The sequence below is a fragment of the Anas acuta genome, chromosome 4, assembly GCF_963932015.1.
Source record: "Anas acuta chromosome 4, bAnaAcu1.1, whole genome shotgun sequence".
NCBI classification, from domain to species: domain Eukaryota; kingdom Metazoa; phylum Chordata; class Aves; order Anseriformes; family Anatidae; genus Anas; species Anas acuta.
Window position 1 is genome coordinate 627,414 of NC_088982.1, and position 18,455 is coordinate 645,868.

The following is an 18,455-nucleotide window of genomic DNA, read 5'->3' on the forward strand; positions in this document are numbered from 1 at the left end:
CCACTGGGATGAGCTGGGGGGTTTGGGGGTGTCCCCAGGGCGCCCCGATGGGGGTCCCCTCCCTGCACACCTTGTCCCAACCCCCCAGGCTGGAGACCCCTGCACAAAGGGGAGGATGTGGGGGGGACGCAGGGGGGCTGAGGGACCCCAGAGGTGCTGGGGGGCATTGGGGAGGGGGGGGCAGCTTGGGGGTCTGGGGGCTGCAAGGGCCCCAGTCCAGTGGCCCCTGGTCCCGATGTGGGTGCAGGTGCTGGGGTGCCCCATCCCCATGGGGCAGGGAGCCCTCGGGGGCAGCTTGGGGGGGGGGATCCGGGGGGGCTGCAGGCACACCACGGGAGCTGCTGCCTGCGCCGGGGGCCATAAATATTTATGGTCCTCCCAGGCAGATGCTGGCAGCATCTGTGCGAGGCGGAGGCTGCCGGCACGCCGCTCGGTGGGGTGGGTGCGCGCCGTCCCACCGCGACGCCTCCTCGCTGCCAGCACGGCCACGGCCCCCACCCCAACCCCACGGGGGGCTGGGGACACCCGGGGCAGGGTGGGGAGGGGGCACCGGTCCGGACCCCCCAGGTCCTGCCCGTGCCAGAGGTGGCCGGCATGAGGAGCGAGGGGTGGTGGGGGTGGTGGGGGTCCCCCTGCTCCCTGCCCTGCTGCAGGTGGCACAAAAGGGGGGGGGAGTGGGCTATATGGCAGGGGGGTGCCACCACCCAGAGGGTCCCAGATGGGCTGGAGCAATGGAGGCAGCTCTGAGACCCCCCCCACCCCCCGAGCAGGGTGCTGGGGGCAGGCAGTGGGGGCTGCGCTCTGTGCACCCACCCGGGCTGCACCCCCATGGCTCCTCTGCCTCCTGTGCCCCCCATGCTCCGTGTGGGTGCTGCAGAGTGTGGGGGGCTGAGAGGGGCTGGGGGGGCCCAAATTTGCACTGCCACCCCCCTGAGCACTGCCCAGGTGCCCGCACCCACCCGTGGTGCTGGCTGCCCGGGCACAGGCGGGTGCACACCGCTGGGTGTGCCAGCAGCGAGGTGAGGACACGTGCACCCCCCCAGCGTGGCAGCGGGGCCCCCCACCCGCCCTTTGCACACGCGTGTGCCCCACTGCCGGCTGTGCCCCCATTTGTGCGCAGGGTCAGGGTGTGGGGCAGGCGCTGTGGGGGTGCTGAGACCCCCGGGCTCCTCGGGGGCACAGCGGCACAGGGGTCCTCCCCTTGCACACGTGTGTGTGTGTGTGTGTGTGCACACGTGTGCGGGGTGCTGCTGCTGCCCCCCCCAGCACTGCTGCAGCCGGGGTTTTGTGTCCCAGCCTGGAGCGCAGCCCCCCCGCAGCGGTGGCGCTGGGTTTGTGGGGTCGGTGCCCGCACCCCTCCCCCGGGGGCACACCCACCCCACACCCACCCCACACCCACCCCACACCCACCCCACACCCGCGTGTCCCTGTGCACACGCAGCCCACGCACACGCTCACCCCACGGCCCCGCAGCCCGCTGTGCGCCCTTTCCCTGCGACCCCCCCCGTGTGCCCCCCTTGCACTTGGGGCTGGGTGGAAAACCCCAACCACGTCTGGTGCCTGAGGGTGCCCTGCTGCTCCTTGTGGCCAGGGGGGTCCCCAAGCCCCCCTGTCCCCCCCGTGTCCCCCCCATGTCCCCCCCATGTCCCCCTACCCAGCTCCTCTCCCTCCTACAGGGTGGTCCCAGGCCGCTTTTGGGCTGCGGGGGCAACAGGGGACGGGGCACAAGCCGCTGCCCCCCCACGCATGCTGGCTCAGCCCCTGGCTGTGCGGAGCCCCTGGGGCTGGCTGTGGGGCAGGCACGGCCCCACACCTCCAGACCCCACAGCATCCACTCCCAGGGACCGTGGCGAGCCTGGTCCGGGGGCGGCCGTGGCCCCCCCGTAGCAGCTGCGAGGGCTGGGGGCTGGCCCCACGTCCCCCGGGCTCTGACCCTGCAGGGTGGGGAGGAGCGGGCGCGTTCCTGGGGGTCCCGGGGGTCCGGCGTGGGGAGGAAGCTCCGCGCCCACCCCGCTGCGCTCCGGGCTGCGGGGCTGGGGCTGAGCGCTTCCAGGTGCGGGGGGCCAGGACCGGGGCAGCAGCTTGGCCACATGGAGAGGGGACCCCCCCGGGCAGGGGCAGCCTGCAGCCCCCAGCCCCACCGTGGCACCGGCTCCAGCACCTTCCAGAGCCTCCCTGTCCCTGTCCCTGTCCCCGTCCCCGTCCCTCTCTCCATGACCCCAGGACCCCCATGCGCTCTCCCTGCCCCAGGGTTGGTGCAAGGCAGCCCCCTCCCCACCCACAGACCCTGCTGAGCCGCTGCCTTTCTGCAAGTCCTTTTTTATTTCTGTTTCAAAAAGCCCCCCCCCCTCCGAGCCAGCCTGCACCGCCCGCCCCGTGCCACCACCCTGGGGGGCACCAGGACCCCAATGTGGCCACCCCGTCCCGGCCACCCCGTCCCCAGCGCTGCGTGACCCCGTCCCCAGCCCCCTGGCCTCGAGGCTGGGCTGGGGACAGGGGTCAGCACTGGTGGCTGGGGGTCACCGGGGGGGGCTCTACCCTGGGACCCCCAGTTGGGGACGGGTGGGGACAGCCGGTGAGGTCCCAGCTCCGGAGGAGGGGATGGTGCGGGGGGCACAGGCTGGGCACGGAGGCGTCACCTCGGCTGTGGCAGGGGGACGGGCGGCACGGCCACCCTGCGAGGGGGTGCGGATGGGGCAGGGACAGGGGGTGTGGGGGGGAGTGGTGTGTTTTTTTTTTCTTTCCCTTTATTTACAAAATTTCTGTCCGCTCCCCCCTGCCTGGAAGTGCCAGCAGAGCCCCAATGGGGAGGGGGGGCAGTGCCAGCCCGGGGGGGGCTCCCACCCGGCCCAACCTGGCTAAAACCAGTGCTGATGGCAGTAACGGGGCTGCAGCAGTGTCCCATGTCCCATGTCCCATGTCCCATGTCCCTTGTCCCGTGTCCCGTGTCCCATGTCCCGTGTCCCGTGTCCTGTGCCTGCTGCCTCCGGGCGCTGCCGGGAACCGCGCCAGGGGGCTCGGATGGCTCAGGGTGGGCAAAGTGCTGCGTGCCCCCATGGGGGTGCTAGGGCCGGGGGTGGGCAGCGTGGCCCCCCCAGCTGGGCAGGATGGGCTGGGCTGAGCCCCCGCACGGCCCCGGTGCTGTGTGGGGGCAGAGACCCGGCCGTGGCCGCCCAGGAGCTGCGGGTGGGCGGCCGCACATCTGGAAGCGCGCAGCTGGGCGAGCCGGGGGGGAGCAGGGCTGAGCCTTCCGCCCCGCTTCCCGGAGCTGCCCCCGCACGGGGGTCCCGGTCCTGCTGCACGGGTCTCGGGGTGCCTCTGAGGATGAACTTGGAGGGGTTGATTCGATCCTGGGAGCTCCCCCGAGGTCTGTCTGGCCCCACAAGGGGCTGTGCCAAATCCAGGATCCGGCCACGCTGGCCCCTTCTGGTCATGCTGGCCAGGGGCACCCCGCAGCCCTGGGGGCACCCCGCTGCAGCAGGGGCTGAGCTCCGGGACCCGTGGGCAGCCGGGAAAGGGGGGTCCTGGCCCTGCAGCCCCCCCCCAGCCCTGAGCATGGGTCGGAGGGGCCGGCACCGCCACGCTCACGGCTGCGCTCGGTCCCGTCCCCGTCCGCTGCTCGGGGCTGTCCCGGCTCCTGCGGGCAGCACGAGGAGCCCGGGCATGGCTGTAAGGGAAGGGGAGGGGTCGGCAGTGCTGGGGGGGGGGGACCAGGACCCCAGCCCTCCATGGCCTGGTCCCCATCAGGTGTGGATGCAGCACCAGGCACCTACTGTGCTTAGGAATAGGCCAGTCCCTGGAGCGACCGTGCCGGGGTGTGGAACTTGTCCGAGTCCTCAAAAGCCGGGTCTGGGCGGTGGGGACGGAGAGGGTGAGCCCAGAGGGGACAGGGACGGGGACAGGGCTGGGGACAGGGATGGGGGCAGCCCCTTCCCGGCCGGGCTCACCTTGCAGGCTGCTGCCGCTGGTGCTGGAGCAGGCGGGCGGCGGCGAGGTCTGCGGCCGCACCACGGGGGCGAAGGCGCTTTTCTGCTTCACCGCCGAGATCATGTTGACGGGGGAGAAGGAGAAGCCCCCGGCGGGCGCGGAGCTGGCGGTGCCGGACGGGAGGGTGATGGAGGAGGCGCCGAGGGGGGGGCTGGCGGGCATGACTGCGGGGGGAAGGCGCTCAGGACCCCCAGCCCCTGCGCCAGCTCCCCCAGGGGGGACCCAAAAGCAAGGGACAGGGATGGGGACGGGGCTGGCGCTCGGGGAGGGGGTGCCCGCAGCCAGGGCAGAGCCGGCGGCACGGCCCCCGGTGGGGACTCACTGGCGTAGGGGGAGTTGGCGGTGGAGCCGTTGAGGAAGCTGGGGGAGCCGGGCACCCCCAAGCCGGCCATGCCGCTGCCCCCGTAGCCGTTGATGCCGGAGGCGCCGCCGTAGCCGCCCTGCTGCGGCGTGGAGCTGGGCACGTAGCCACGCGGCGAGGCGCTGCTCGTGTTCCGGGAGTAACCTGCGGGCGAGAGCCGAGGTGGCACCGGGCAGGGTGCCACCCCCACGGCCCCCACGGCCCCTCCAGACCCTCCCCAGCCCCCAGCCCACCTTGCTCGGGGCCCTGTGCCGAGTCGCCGATGTTGACGGCCAGCTGGCTGCCGAAGGAGTTGACGCCCATCACGGCACCGGGGCCGTGGCTGCCGAGCGAGGAGAGCTGCGCGGGGGCGCGGGGGACGCTGTACAGCGCCTCGGCGATGTCCGCCGCACGCTTCAGGATGATGTCCTGGGGATGGCACGGGCACGGCGTCACCCGGGGCTGCGGGGGGGCCGTGGGAGCGGGGCAGCTCCTGCGGCCGGACCTGGGCGGCTCCGGCTTCCGCGCAGGTTCGGGGGCGGCGGCGCCGGGGGGGTCCCGCGGCCCTGACTCAGCGCCCGGGGAGTCCTAACGCGGAGCAGATGTGGGGCCGGCTCCTGCGGCCCTGCTCCAGCGCCAGGAGCTGAGCCCGGCCAGATTTAGGGGGGGCTGTGGGGTGGGAGGGGGCCGTGGTACCTGGTTGCTGTGCGGCATCCCGTAGAGAGCCTCCACCAGGTCGGCCGCCCGCTTCAGCAGCACCTCCTGGGCAGCGAGGGGCACAGGGTCAGGTGGAACCCGGCCCCCCCTGCACCCCACCACGTCCCCATGCCAGTGTCACCTCCCCAGGCTGCCGTGCAATGCCCCGAGCCCTGCCCCATGTCAGCCCCAAGGGGCCGGGACCCAGCGCTGCCCCACTTTGTCCCCACCTTGGGCAAGCGCTCGGGGTCTCCGGGGTGCCGGGGGATGACCTTCTGCAGGCGCTGGAACCCGTAGTCGATGGTGGGCTCGTTCAGCGCTGGCCGAGGAGAGAAGGGGGGAGTGGTGAGGCCAGCCCCGGGCCCCCAAACCTGCCCTATCCGCTGGGGAAACTGAGGCACGGAGCACCGTGCGTGGAGCCGAGCAGGGGACAGCGGAAAGGGGGACCCCGGGGTCTCTCCTCCCACTGCAGGGACCCCCCCCACATCACCCCTGTCCCCCCCCATGCAAACCACCGCAGCCCCTTCCCCTGCGCCGGGGGAAGCCCTGGGGCCGGCAGCGGGCACGGAGACCCCACGGCACCCCCAGGGGCCGTGCCCCCTCCCCGGGCTGCGGGCCCCTCACCGGTGTAGACGAAGCGCCCCGGGGCGCCCTTGCAGAACTGCTTGGACTTGTAGGAGAGCGTCACCTCCACCACGCCGGGGATGTGCCGCGGGGGGGTCTGCACCCGGATGGCGTGGGGCGTGATGAGCTGCGGGGACAGGGAGGGGGCTGAGCCCTCGGCCGGCTGCGCGCCCCCCCCCGCCCCGTGCCGTACCTCGCTCCACACCAGCATGGTGCCGAAGACGACCTGCAGCCCGTCGAAGAAGTTGTCGCCGATGACGATGACGGTGGCGCCTCCGGTGGTCCAGCCCTCGCTGGGGCTGATGGCTTTGATGCAGGGGGTGGCTGCTTCGGGCGGGGGGGGGGGAGAGACAGGGCAGCAGTGAGTGTGGGGCGCGCGCGTGGCGGGAGCGGGGGGCGCCGGGGTCGGGGCCGGGGGCGCGAGCTGGGGGAGAGAAGGCAGAGAGGGAGAGCAGAGGCAGAGAGTGAGAACCAGGCGGCGGCGGGGGGGCGCGCGGCCGGGGACAGACGGACACGGACAGACGCCACGCGGGGAGCACGGGATGGCTGGCGCTGCCAGGACGCGGGGACAGGCGGGGGCGGCGGGGGGACGGGGACGGTGCCACGGGGGGGCGGGCGGGTGGACGGACGGACAGAGGGAGCGGACGTGTCGGGTGGGCAGGCAGAGCACGGCGACAGCGGGTGGACGGACAGACGGACGGCGGGGGCGCACGGAGTGGCTGGGGGGGCGGCGTGTGCGTGGTGGCAGGACAGCCTGGACGTGCTGGACGGACAGACAGACGGGCGGAGGGACAGACAGAGAACGCACAAGGACGGTGGGGAGATGGAGAGGCTGCGTGCTGGACGGACGGACAGACGGACGAGGCACCAATACCGGGCTCAGTGCCCACCCCAGGGTGCCCGCTCGCCCCGCTGACCTGGCAGGCTCAGAGCAGCGTGGGGCAGAGCGGGGGCACTGCACGGCCCCCACTTGGGGGTCCCACCATGGGGACACAATCCCCTGGGGCTGGGGGCTGCCCTGGTGCCGTGGGGCTGTGCCAGACCCCGCAGCCTGGGGACAGCTGGGGACCCTTCCCCTTTCCCAGCCCCGTGCCCGGCCACCCCTTGCACAAACACACACACACACGTGTGGCTCTGGGTGTGCAAGCAGCATGGCACACGCGTGTGCACACGTGTACATCCCGTGTGTGTGTGTGTGCGTGTGCGTGCGCTCACCTTCGGAGGGGTCGAGGCGCCGCGCTCGCCGCCCGTGCTTGGAGTTGTTGTGCACGAACATGTTGTCGGACACGGCCAGCACGTGGCCGTCCACGTTCACAGTCGTCGACACGACCACCTGCGGGACCCACCGTCAGCCCCACCGCCCCCTCCTGCCCCACGGGGGGGGGGGGCGCAGCCGTGGGGCGCATGGGGCTGGTGCCCGTCCCCGTGGGGACCCCCGCAGGGCACCCTGCCACGGGTACGGCACCCACCGGAGGGGTCCCGCGGTCACCTCTGGTGTCCCCTCTGCCTCTGGGCACGCCACCGTTGTCACGCCTGCCCCCCAGCCCCCCCCAATGCGTGTGCCAACACGTGCCACGTGTGCATGGAGAGGTGGGGAGCCAAGGGGGGGGGGCGGGGGGGTACCTGACCATGCTGGTGAGCACTCGTGTGCGCCATGGGTGCCGTTCCCGCACAGAAACCAGTGCCCCCAGTACCCCCCCGGCACCACCAGGACCTGCCCGTCCCACGCCACCCCCCCGGGGACACCCCGGGTCCACCACGGCGGGGGACACCCCATCCCGCCCCCTGCGCCCCCACCCCAACCTTCCCCCCTCCCTCCCTCCGGCGTGGACTTGGCTGTTCTCCCGGAGCTGCTTGGCGCTATGCAAATTGGATAGGTCGTTAATCATGTAAAAATGTCACAATTATCATATCTTTACGAGAGGCCCTAATGAAGGCGCCCGTGCTGGGTGGGGGACGGGACAGAGCCCCCCCCCCCCTACACCCCCCCCCGCTTCGCTACGGAAACTCCAGCTGTGGGAAGGGGGACGCTGGGGAAGACTTTGCGAAGGGGTCGGGGGGGGGGGGATTCAGGATCTGATTCGCCTTCTTCATCGGATCGAACCCCCCCAAATCCCCTCGGCCCCTCTGAGGGGGAGATGAGGATCCCGATGTGTGGGGCAGGGCTGGGAGGGGGGGGCCCGGGGCTCACCTGGAAGCGCCGCATGTCCCGTGGGTTCCCTGCGTTCTTCAGGCAGTTTTGGTTGCACTTGAGGAAAAACTTGAGGAAAAACCTGGGGAGGAAGGCGGGGGGGGGCCAGCGGGGTGAGGGCAAGCGTCCCGCTGTCCCCATGTCCCCAGCCAGACGTGCTTGGGTGCTCTCCCCCCCCCATGCCTACACCTTGCAGCGGTGTGTGCACACCCCAGGACCCACAGGAGTGGGGCAGTTTTGGGAGATGGGTGGGCAGCAGGGAGAGCTGCCCCCCCCACCTCCCGGCATGATGAAATATTCAGGCTGCTTGTCCACGGCCCTAATCAGCATCGGCCCCTCAATAATTAATGAGCAGCAGCAGCAGCACTCACATTAGGGGCAGAGATGGGATGGGGTGGGGTGGGGATGGGGATGGGATGGGGATGGGGATGGGGATGGGGATGGGGATGGGGATGGGGATGGGGATGGGGATGGGGATGGGATGGGGATGGGGATGGGGATGGGGATGGGATGGGGATGGGATGGGGATGGGATGGGGATGGGGATGGGATGGGGATGGGATGGGGATGGGATGGGGATGGGGATGGGATGGGGATGGGGATGGGGATGGGGATGGGGATGGGATGGGGATGGGATGGGGATGGGATGGGGATGGGGATGGGATGGGGATGGGGATGGGGATGGGATGGGGATGGGGATGGGATGGGATGGGGATGGGATGGGGATGGGGATGGGGATGGGGATGGGATGGGGATGGGGATATGGGATGGGGATGGGGATGGGATGGGGATGGGGATGGGGATGGGATGGGGGTGGGATGGGGATGGGAATGGGATGGGGGTGGGATGGGATGGGGATGGAGTGGGGATATGGGATGGGGAATGCACAGGGACCATGGCACACAGGCACATGCTAGGAGCACAGACCTGTCCCCCAGTATCACTGACACATCCCCTGGCACCACAGCCACACCACGCACCCCCCACACACACAACCCCCCCCCTGAGCTGTGGTGCTGACCAGGTCGCGGTGCTGTGCCCGCTCACCACCCACACCAAGCCCCCAGGATGTGCCAGGTCCCCCCCCCCCCCCCAGGTACTCCCCCAGGTCACTGCCCCAGTCCCTGCTCCATGCCAGGACCCTGCTGTGCCAGGCCACCAAGCAGTGCCAGGTCACCGTGTCCCCCTGTGCCACCCCCTCCCCTGCTCCAGCACGGGGCAGCCCCAGCCCCCCCGCACCACCCTGGGGTGCCGTCCTGCCCCCGTCCTGCCACAGCATTGTCTGAGTGCCTGATCCCAGCACCCCACACTGACAGCACCCCAATGTCCTGCTCCAGCATCCCCCTGAGCACCCTGCCCAGTACACTGCCTGGTACCCTGCCCCAGCAGCCCATCCCCATCCCATATCCCCATCCCATATCCCATATCCCCATCCCATCCCCATCCCCATCCCATCCCCATCCCCATCCCATATCCCCATCCCATATCCCATATCCCCATCCCATCCCCATCCCCATCCCATCCCCATCCCCATCCCCATCCCCATCCCCATCCCCATCCCCATCCCCATCCCCATCCCCATCCCATCCCCATCCCCATCCCCATCCCCATCCCCATCCCCATCCCATCCCCATCCCATCCCCATCCCATCCCCATCCCCATCCCCATCCCATCCCATCCCCATCCCATATCCCCATCCCCATCCCATCCCCATCCCCATCCCATCCCCATCCCATCCCCATCCCCATCCCCATCCCATCCCCATCCCATATCCCCATCCCCATCCCATATCCCCATCCCCATCCCATATCCCCATCCCATCCCCATCCCCATCCCCATCCCCATCCCCATCCCATCCCATCCCCATCCCATATCCCATATCCCCATCCCATCCCCATCCCCATCCCATCCCCATCCCATATCCCATATCCCCATCCCCATCCCCATCCCCATCCCATCCCCATCCCCATCCCATCCCCATCCCATCCCCATCCCCATCCCATCCCCATCCCATCCCCATCCCATCCCCATCCCCATCCCCATCCCATCCCCATCCCATCCCATCCCATCCCATATCCCCATCCCCATCCCATCCCATCCCCATCCCATCCCCATCCCCACCCCATCCCCATCCCCATCCCCATCCCATCCCCATCCCATCCCCATCCCCACCCCATCCCCATCCCATCCCATCCCATATCCCCATCCCCATCCCCATCCCATCCCCATCCCATCCCCATCCCCATCCCCATCCCATCCCCATCCCCATCCCATCCCATCCCCATCCCCATCCCATATCCCATATCCCCATCCCATCCCATCCCCATCCCATCCCCATCCCCATCCCATCCCCATCCCATCCCCATCCCACCTCCATCCCCATCCCCATCCCACCCCATCCCCATCCCCATCCCATCCCACCCCATCCCAATAGCCCAGGAGGGGCAGGGGGGGCAGGACGCATGAGGGGAGGGGGGCGCAGACCCCCGAGGTCCCTATCCATCCCCACCGGAGCACCCCCCCCACTGTCCCCTAGGTTACTCCTGTCCCCAGCCAACTCAGGGACATTTTTCCCAGGAAGGGCACAGGAAACGCCCCCCCACAACCCCCCCTTAACCCTCCCAACCCCCCCCCTCCCCGTGTCCCGGGCGCGGGGCCGCGTCCTCGCAGGTGGTAATCAGCGGAAGGAAGGCGCGGGGAGGGGGGGCCAGGAAAGCAACCCCCCCCCCGCCAGGAGATTGACAGGGGCGGCTCGGGGCTGAGCCCCCCCCGGCCCGGCCCGGCCCGAGAGGGGAGAGGGGCGGCGGGCGGCCCCCTCCGGCACGGCGCAGATGGGCGCAGAGTTAAAAATACCGCGCGGCGCATCCATTAGCATCCTGATGCGCCGCGCTCCCCATTTAATATGCAAATTCCCGGCAGTGCTGCCGAACACCTTCTGTTCCGAGCGCATAAATTTGAATTCGCAATTAGAATAATCTTGTATAATTAATGAAAAAAGCGTCAATTTTAGCTCCTAAGTAATTTGATTAACATGTTGATAGGGCACTTATCTGGCTCTCTAAACCAGTGGGGCCGGGCGTCGGGCCGGGAGCGGGCGCGGGGGTAGGGCCGGGGGGCGGCGGCGGCGCCGGGCGGGACCCTGCCGGCCCCGGGCACGGAACGGGATGGGGGGGGACGGGGGGGTCCCCAATAGGGCCGGGTCATGGGGTAGGGGCAGGAGCAGGGACAGAGCCGCGACCCCCGGGCACGGCACCGGGCAGGGGTCCCCGGGGGTCTCCGTGGCCAAAGGGGTCGGGGGTGGTCAGCGCGGGGGGGACCCGTCCCCACGGGGTGGGGGGAAGAAGGGGGCGGGGGCCAGGGCCCCGGGGACCCCCTGGCCGGTACCGGGAGTTTGTCTTGGCCGCTGGGTCCCGCGGCTGTGTGGGGATTTCCTGATCCATAGGGCGGGGGCGGGGGCGCATCTGGCCCTGCACATCTGGCCAGGCACAGCTGGATGCTGCTGGGGGGGGGGGCACACCCCGGGACCTGACACCCACCTGGGGCTGGGGTCACACCCAGAGGGCAGGGGATGGGGATGGGGACACGGGGACACGGCCTGAGAGCACCACCAGAGCCCCCCCGCATCCCGGGTGGCCCCCAGGGACCAAGGGGCACGGGGGTGAGGTGAGGAGGGGGCAGCCCCCATGGGGCTGGCTGGGGGGGTCGTGGTGCCGTGCCCAGCTCAGAGCCTGGGTCCCACTGCTGCCCCTAGTCCCACAAGGGGGGGGGACCTGGAGGTGGCTCCTGACCGTCGGTGCCCCTTTGTGTCCCACTTTAAGGGCAGGAGACCCCCTCCCCGCTCTGTCCTGGGGTCGGGGTGCCCCCGGGGTGTCAGACCCTGCATGGGGACCCGGGGGTGACACCTGCTCAGCCCCGGCACCGAGGGATGGGGAGCACACACGGGGACCCCGGGGGGCTCGGGGGGACTCGGGGCTGTCCCCCCCCTGTGGGGACACGCCTGGGGACACCGTGCCAGGCTGTCCCCACTGTGTGGGGCCCCGTGCTGGGGGGGGCTCCCCCTTGTCCCCCAGGGCCCCGGGCAGGACCGGGTGCCGCAGTGCCAGCTGCACAAACAGCAGAGAAGAGGGAGCAGGGAGCGCGGAGAGGCTCCGAGGTCGTTAGCGCTAACGAGGCAGCGCTCACATCCGCCCCCCCCTCCCCCCCCGGCACAGGGGCTCCCTGCCCTGTGGCTCCCCGGGGACCCCCGGGCGCTGCCCCGTCCGTACCTGTCGATGATGACGGGGTCCGAGGGCGTCTCGTTGCGGTTCCCGCAGCTCTTCTTGTCACAGCAGCGGCTGGGGGAGAGGAGCAGAGTGAGGGACCCCCCAGGACCCCAGCCCCAGAACACCCCCCCATCACCAACCCCTTTACTGGGGAGCAAAAATGGGGGGCAGCCACGGAAGGGACAACCACGAGCCCCCAGGGGAGCAGGGCTGTCCCCAGGACAGGGACATCGGCCACGTGGTGCCAGGGCACGGGGGGCACTGGGGTGCCACAGGGGTCACCCTGTTGCACCCCCCCCTTACTGGTCCCACTGTGCCACCAGGCTCTGAATTTGGGCTCTGCAGCGGGGTGCCACGGGGTGGGCTCCGTGCGCCGGGGACACCCACACCCCGCAGGCTCCCACGGGGACAGGGGGGGACACGGCAGGGCCGAGCCCCACGGGGAGCAGGGGGCCCGGCCGCAGCATCGTTAGCGCGGCTCCTGGAGCTCAATTAGCCGTGCTGGCACGGAGTGCTAATTTGCACAAACACCGAGCGAGCGTGGTAAACAAGAGCGGCTCTAATGGGGCACCGGGGACCGTGCGCTGGCACCAGGCAGCTGCGGCCGGCAGCCCCCCACCCACCCCCCACCCCGGCCCCCCTACCTGCACATGATCTCGTGGGTGAGGAGGACCCGGCACATCTCGGGGTTCTTGTCCTGCCCCTCGTAGATGATGGCCTGGGGGGGGGGAAAACGGGAGGTGGGGGCTCCACCAGGAGCAGCGGTGTGCCCACAGCCAGGGGGTGCGTGCACACGCGTGTGCCCATGCACACCCCTGTGCCCACCCTGCACCAACCGTGCCCATCCTGCACACCCCCCTGTGCACGCGCAGGGCTCGGCGGCTTCATGGGACGGGGCGGGGGGGGACACCACGGGGACCCCCCCCCCCAGCGTTACCTGCTTGGACATGGAGTCGACGAGCCTGACATAGAGATCCTGCTCGGTCCGGACCCCTGGGGGGCGAGAGGGGTCGGTCAGCTCGGCCCGCGCCCCCGCGCCCCCCCCCCCAGCACCCACCGTTGCTGTAGAGCAGCTGCAGCCGGTAGTGGATGCCGTTGTTGGTTTTCTCGCCGTTCTGCTCCTGGGGAGGGGAAGGACGGTCGGGAGGGGGCCGCGGGGTGTCACCGTCCCCCGGGTTCGGCCCCAGACCCCTCACCCTATGGTGTTACCCCCCCCCCCATGCCGTGCCCCCCGGCCTCACCCGCTCCTTCTCCACGAAGTCGATGAAGGAGGTGCGCTCGATCTCCACGGGCTGGCCCTGCCGGTCGTACATGGCCAGCACGAAGTGGAAGAAGTTGGATTTCCGCAGGTTGGAGGGGGGCTGCTTCTCAAAGTGGGCTCGGGCCAGGCCCACCCCGCTGCGGGGACGAGGCAGGGGGTGAGCGCGGGGCGGCTGCTGGGGTCCTGCGCCCCCTCCCCAGGGCCGCCTGCGTCCCCCCATGGAGCCCCTTCCCCGGGAGGGACTCAGTGTGACGTGCCCATCGTGGTGCCCCCAGGGCGAGGGTGTCCCCGGTACCCACGGGATGGAAGCAGGGAGGACCCCAGCCCCCAGCCCTGCACCACGGCTGGGCCGTGCCCCCACCCAGCTCACCCCCAAAATGAGCGAGGTCGAAGGCTGTGGCGCACAGAGGGGGGCAGCCACAGGGACCCCCCAGTTCCCAGTGCTGCAGCGGGGCCCCACCACGTGCACACACCCGGGGCGAACGTGGGCACCAGCCACCCAGCCTCATGGGACCCCCTTGCTGTCCCCACAAGGACTTGGTGACAAAGCAGCGGTGGCACAGGGTGACAAGGCTCGGGTGGCACACGGTGACGAGGCACGGGTGGCACTGGGGGGGTCAGAGGATGGGCAGCAGCCCTGGCACTGCCTGTCCCCCCGGCACACGCAGCCACCCACACGGCCGGCACCGTCCCCAGCCCGGCGGGTGGTCCCCGTCCCCGCAGCGGTGTCAGCACCCTGGGGGGGGGGGGGTCAGGGCCGCCCCCGCCCCGCACATCCGCGTGGGGGGCCGCGGGAGCAGGACCCGGCCCTGCCGTGAGGCTCGGCCAAGACAAACACGGGGCTGTAAGAAATTCCCCGCTTCCGCGATTAAAAACACATCGGGCCGGGAGCGAGCCGGGGGCGGGGGGCTCGGCCCCCCCCAGCAACAGCCTCGGGGGGCTCGGGCTGCCGGAGCCGCTTCCCACGCTGCCTCCGAGCCTCCCCAGCAGGGCAGGGAGCGGAGACCCACGGGGACCCCACAACCCGCAGTGACCCCCGCTGTGGGGCAGGACCCCCCTGCGCCCGCAGCCCCCCCCGGTGTGGGGCAGCCGGGGCGCAGGCAGGGGTCAGCACCGAGGGGGGGGGCACAAACGTGAGGGACTCGACCCCTCCGGCCCTGCTCCAGCCCCGGAGCCCCCCGGGGGGGGGTGGGAGAGGGCTCGGTGGGGGCCAGGGCGCTGCCGGAGCCGGTCCCGGTACGGGGCCCCCCCGCTGCGCCGGGGCACGGCCGCCACCTGATGGCCGGCCCGGGAACGGCGGGGAGGGGGGCACGGCCCCCAGACCCCCTTCGCCTCCCCCAGACCCTCACCAAAGCTCCGGGACGCTCCGAGGCCGGGGGGCGCGCAGCCCACCCAGGTGCCCGCGGGGGGGCTCCGAGCCCCTTGGCACACACTGGGGTGCCGGTGCCCTGCGCTTGCTTGGCACTCGGGTGCCCGAGCTCAGTGCAGCGTGCATGGCTGGACACGGGTGTGCACGCTCACACTCGCTGTCCCTGCACACTGCTGGCACCTCCTTGCACACCTCTTTGCACACTCACACCCCCGCGTCCTCACCGCCTCGCACCCAGGCTCCGAGCAGTGCGGGGGGCGCTCCCCAAACCCCCTCCGTGCCCATGAGCGGGGGCTCTGGCAGTGCCACGCTCCGAGCTCGGGACCATTATCCCCAAACATGGGTGCTGAGCCCGGGACCCCCCAGCCCCCGGGGACCCCAGCTGGGTGCACGAAGCCCCACGACGCTGCCGGGACGGGGACCCTGCCATCCACGGGGCTCCCGGCTAATGCGGAGGTGGCACGGCCCCAGCAGCAGGGCAGCTGCAGCGAGCCTCGGCCTTTTAATTCCCCTCCGCCTCCCCCAGGCTTTTTTGGCCCTAAAGTGCAGCGGGGGGGGCCCTTGGGCTGCCGGCCGGGTAATAGCTGCATCTCTGCTCCCAGCGCTGCCGAGACCCCGGCGCTCCGAGAGCCGAGCCCGGCTGCCATTAATTATTAAAGGAAATCAGAGCATTTCCTAGCAAATGAGCCCAGCGAATGTCTGTTACAGGAAAGCAACATCTTCCACTCACCGATCCTCCAGGAACGGGGGGCACCGCGCAATTATGCAGCCCCCGGCTCCGCGCTCGGGCTGCGGGAGGGCTGGGGGGGAGCCCGGGGAGCCGAGGCACGGGGCGCGGGCTTGTCCCCGGGACCCCGACCCTAAAAGTCACCCCCGGGATGTGCCCGGGGGCTGCTCGCTGGCAGCACGTGGGGAGCGAGGCTGCGAGGTGCTGCAGGACGGTGGCAGGGGGCGGATGTCATCCGCCTGCCCCCCCACCACACCGGGGCACGGGGAAGTTTCTGGGTGCACAATGAGCAGCCCCTCCCTGCGCCCCGGCTCTCACCCCCCTCTGCAGCCCCCTCCCCACCTCCCGGGGCTGGGACAGCCCCCCCCCGGTGCAGCCCCTCTGCTGGGGTGCAGTGGGGGCCGGGTGGTTTTTGGGGGGGCGCAGTAGGATCGCTGCAGGTTTCCAGCACCCCGGAGCGTCTGCGAGTGCAGCAGCTGGGGGGGGTCCCGGGGGAGACCCCAGGGCTTCCAACGCAGCCCAGCCCCAGTGTCCCTGGCTGGGAGGGGACACAGGGCAGGGGCAGTGGGGTGGCAGCACCCGCACCCTCATTGGGCTGCGTCCAGGCTGTCCCAGGGACCCCGGCACCCCCGGCACCCCCTGGCACCCCCAGGCAGCGCCGCAGCACACCGCAAGCACGGCACCCCCAGACCGAGCCCCCCAGCCCAGGGGGACAGCAGGAGCAGGGGCACTGGGGACAGGGGTGGAGGTGTCCCCCTGCCACTGCTGGGACCCCTCTGGGTGCAGGGCTGGGGAAGGGCAGGGGAGCTTTGTGCACCCATGGGGACGGGGTGGAGCACGGGGAGCCCCACAGGGAGGGCAGGGGATGGGGACAGGGAGGGCAGGGGTTGGGGACAGGGACAGACAGGGCACGCAGAGCCCTATGAGGAGGGCAGGGAACGGGGTGAGGCAGGGCACAGGGGGCTGTGCAGGCTGCGTGAGCGGGGTCTCGCCCGGCCGATGCCACCAGCCCTGCCCTACAGCCGGGGCGCAGGGTGCGGGTCCGACCCCAAGACACCCCAAGACATGCAGCACACAGCTCGGCACGAGCCCCTCGCAGCTCTGGCAGCAGCACCTGCCCTGCTGTGGGACCTGCCAGCCGCCCAGCACGGGGCAACCAGCCTGGCACGTGTGGGGTGACAGATTTGGGGTGCTGCTGAGGTCCCTGGGGGTCCCCACGGTACCCAAGAAACTCAGGGGTTTGGATAACCCACAAGGCCTGGGGAGCCCAGGGTGTGGGGGGCACTTTGGATGCCCGAAGTCCCCAGTGGGCACTAGGGATGCCCAAAGCACCCGGGATGCTGAGGGGGTTGAGTGCCTGGGGTGCTCGGAGCGTGCAGGGTGTGCCTGTAGGGTGTGGGGTGCTTGTGGTGCACGGGGTGCTCGGGGTGCTGGTGGTACCCGGGCTGCTGGGGGCAGCCGGGATGCTCACAGAGCCCACGGAGCCCATGGAGCCCGGGGTGCCCACGGAGCTTGGGGTGCCCGTGGTGTTTGGGGTGCCTGTGGTGTTTGGGGTGCCCGTGGTGTTTAGGATGCCCATGGAGCCTGGGATGCTCATGGTGCCGGGGATGCTCACGGAGCTTGGGGTACCCAGGGTGTTTGGGATGCCCACGGAGCCCGGGATGCCCGTGGTGTTTGGGATGCCCATGGCGCTGGGAATGCCCACGGAGCCCAGGATGCTCGTGGAGCCCGGGGTGCCCGTGGTGTTTGTTTGGGGTGCCCTCTGCGCCGCCGTCCCCTTACCTCTGCGCCGCCGTGCTGGCGTCCAGGATGCCGGTGCCCTGCAGCCACCTCACCGAGGGCAGCCCGGCCGTCAGCGGCTCTTCCTTCATGGGCAGCCCCCCCCGGGGCAGCGCCTCCTGCACGGAGAACATGGCAGGGGGCTCAGCGGCCGCCCCCAACTTGCGACCCCCTCCCCAAAAACCACCTCCTCCGGGGCGCTGCGCTCAGAGCCGGGCAGGTGCCGGGCGCCGCCGTCCCGGCCGCCGGGGAAGCGGCATCTGCGGCTGCTGGGGGGCCGGCAGCGAGGGGAGCTTGGGGGGGGGGACCGGGGGGGTCGGGGGGGCGGGGGGGCGGGCGGCGGGGGCGGGGGGGGGGCGGAGGCAGGGCCGGAGAAGTTGGAGACGGAGGAGCCCAAGTGAGGGGAAAGGGGCGGGGGGCGGCGGGGAAAAGGGGAGGGGGGGGGAGGAGGGATGGGGAGGGTAAAGGAGGAGGAGTGGAGGGAGGGATGGGGATGGGGGGGGGGGCAGAGGCAGAGGAGGGGAGGGAGGGAGGAAGGCCGGGGGGAGGAGTGGAGGGAGGGCTGGGGGGAGGCTCGGGGGGGCTGGAGGAGGGATGCGGGGCGCGGGGGGGGAGGGAGGGAGGAGGAGGAGGAGGAGGAGGAGGAGGAGGAGGAGGAGGAGGGCTGCGGGAGGGGGCAGGCGCGACCCGGGGCGGGGGCTCGTTACCGGCCGGGAGGCGGCGGCGGCGGCGGTGGGCGCAGTGCGGGGGGGCGGCGGCGACGGCAGCGGCGGCAGCGGCATCAGCAGCAGCAACGGGCGGCCGGGGGGGGGGGGAACCGGGGGCGGTGGGAGCCCGGCGGGGGCGCCCCCCCCGCCCCGCCGCCTTCCTCCTCCTCCTCCTCCTCCTCCTCCCCCCCCTCCTCGACCCCTGCGCCCCGCCGCCGCCACCAGCACCATCAGCACCAGCACCCGCCGCCGCGGCCCCCCCGCCCCACCGGCACGGGCCATGCCGCCGCCGCCGCCGCCGCCGCCGCCTCCCCGGGGAGGCAGGGCCGGAGCCGCCGGGGGAGGCGGGGGCCGCGGCCGGGCAGGCTGACATCATTCCGGGGAGGAGCGGCCCCTCCCCGAGCCGCCGAGGGGCTCCGCGGGCAGCGCCGCCGAGGACGGCGCCGGGGGGGACCCGGGGAGCGACCGGGGGGGAGCTGGGGGTAGGGGGGTGGTCGTGGTTGGGAGCCTGGG

At 71.4% G+C, this 18,455-nt stretch overlaps 1 protein-coding gene across 4 annotated transcripts; it reads right to left on the reverse strand.

Moving 5' to 3' along the window:
- Positions 1-2,303: 2,303 nt before the first annotated feature.
- LOC137855368 (transcription factor COE4-like) lies at positions 2,304-18,245 on the reverse strand. Of its 4 annotated transcripts, none has more exons than XR_011095687.1 (18): positions 17,943-18,244; positions 17,239-17,354; positions 13,341-13,497; positions 13,157-13,220; positions 13,037-13,092; positions 12,744-12,817; positions 12,103-12,171; positions 7,839-7,920; positions 6,863-6,980; positions 5,841-6,071; positions 5,648-5,774; positions 5,254-5,342; positions 5,024-5,089; positions 4,582-4,756; positions 4,310-4,492; positions 3,948-4,151; positions 3,774-3,849; positions 2,304-3,667 (listed from the first exon to the last, which is right to left on the reverse strand). XR_011095687.1 is itself a non-coding variant. In XM_068679448.1 (18 exons), exons 1-17 carry the CDS (start codon positions 18,222-18,224, stop codon positions 3,779-3,781), a joined length of 2,067 nt encoding a protein of 688 aa, XP_068535549.1. In that variant the 5' UTR covers positions 18,225-18,245; the 3' UTR covers positions 2,304-3,667; positions 3,774-3,778. The 4 variants fall into 4 exon arrangements, 3 of the variants coding, with proteins under 3 accessions (XP_068535549.1, XP_068535550.1, XP_068535551.1); XM_068679448.1 differs by having other exon boundaries at positions 5,841-5,974; positions 17,943-18,245; XM_068679449.1 differs by having other exon boundaries at positions 5,841-5,971; positions 17,943-18,240.
- Between the last annotated feature and the right edge of the window lie 210 nt (positions 18,246-18,455).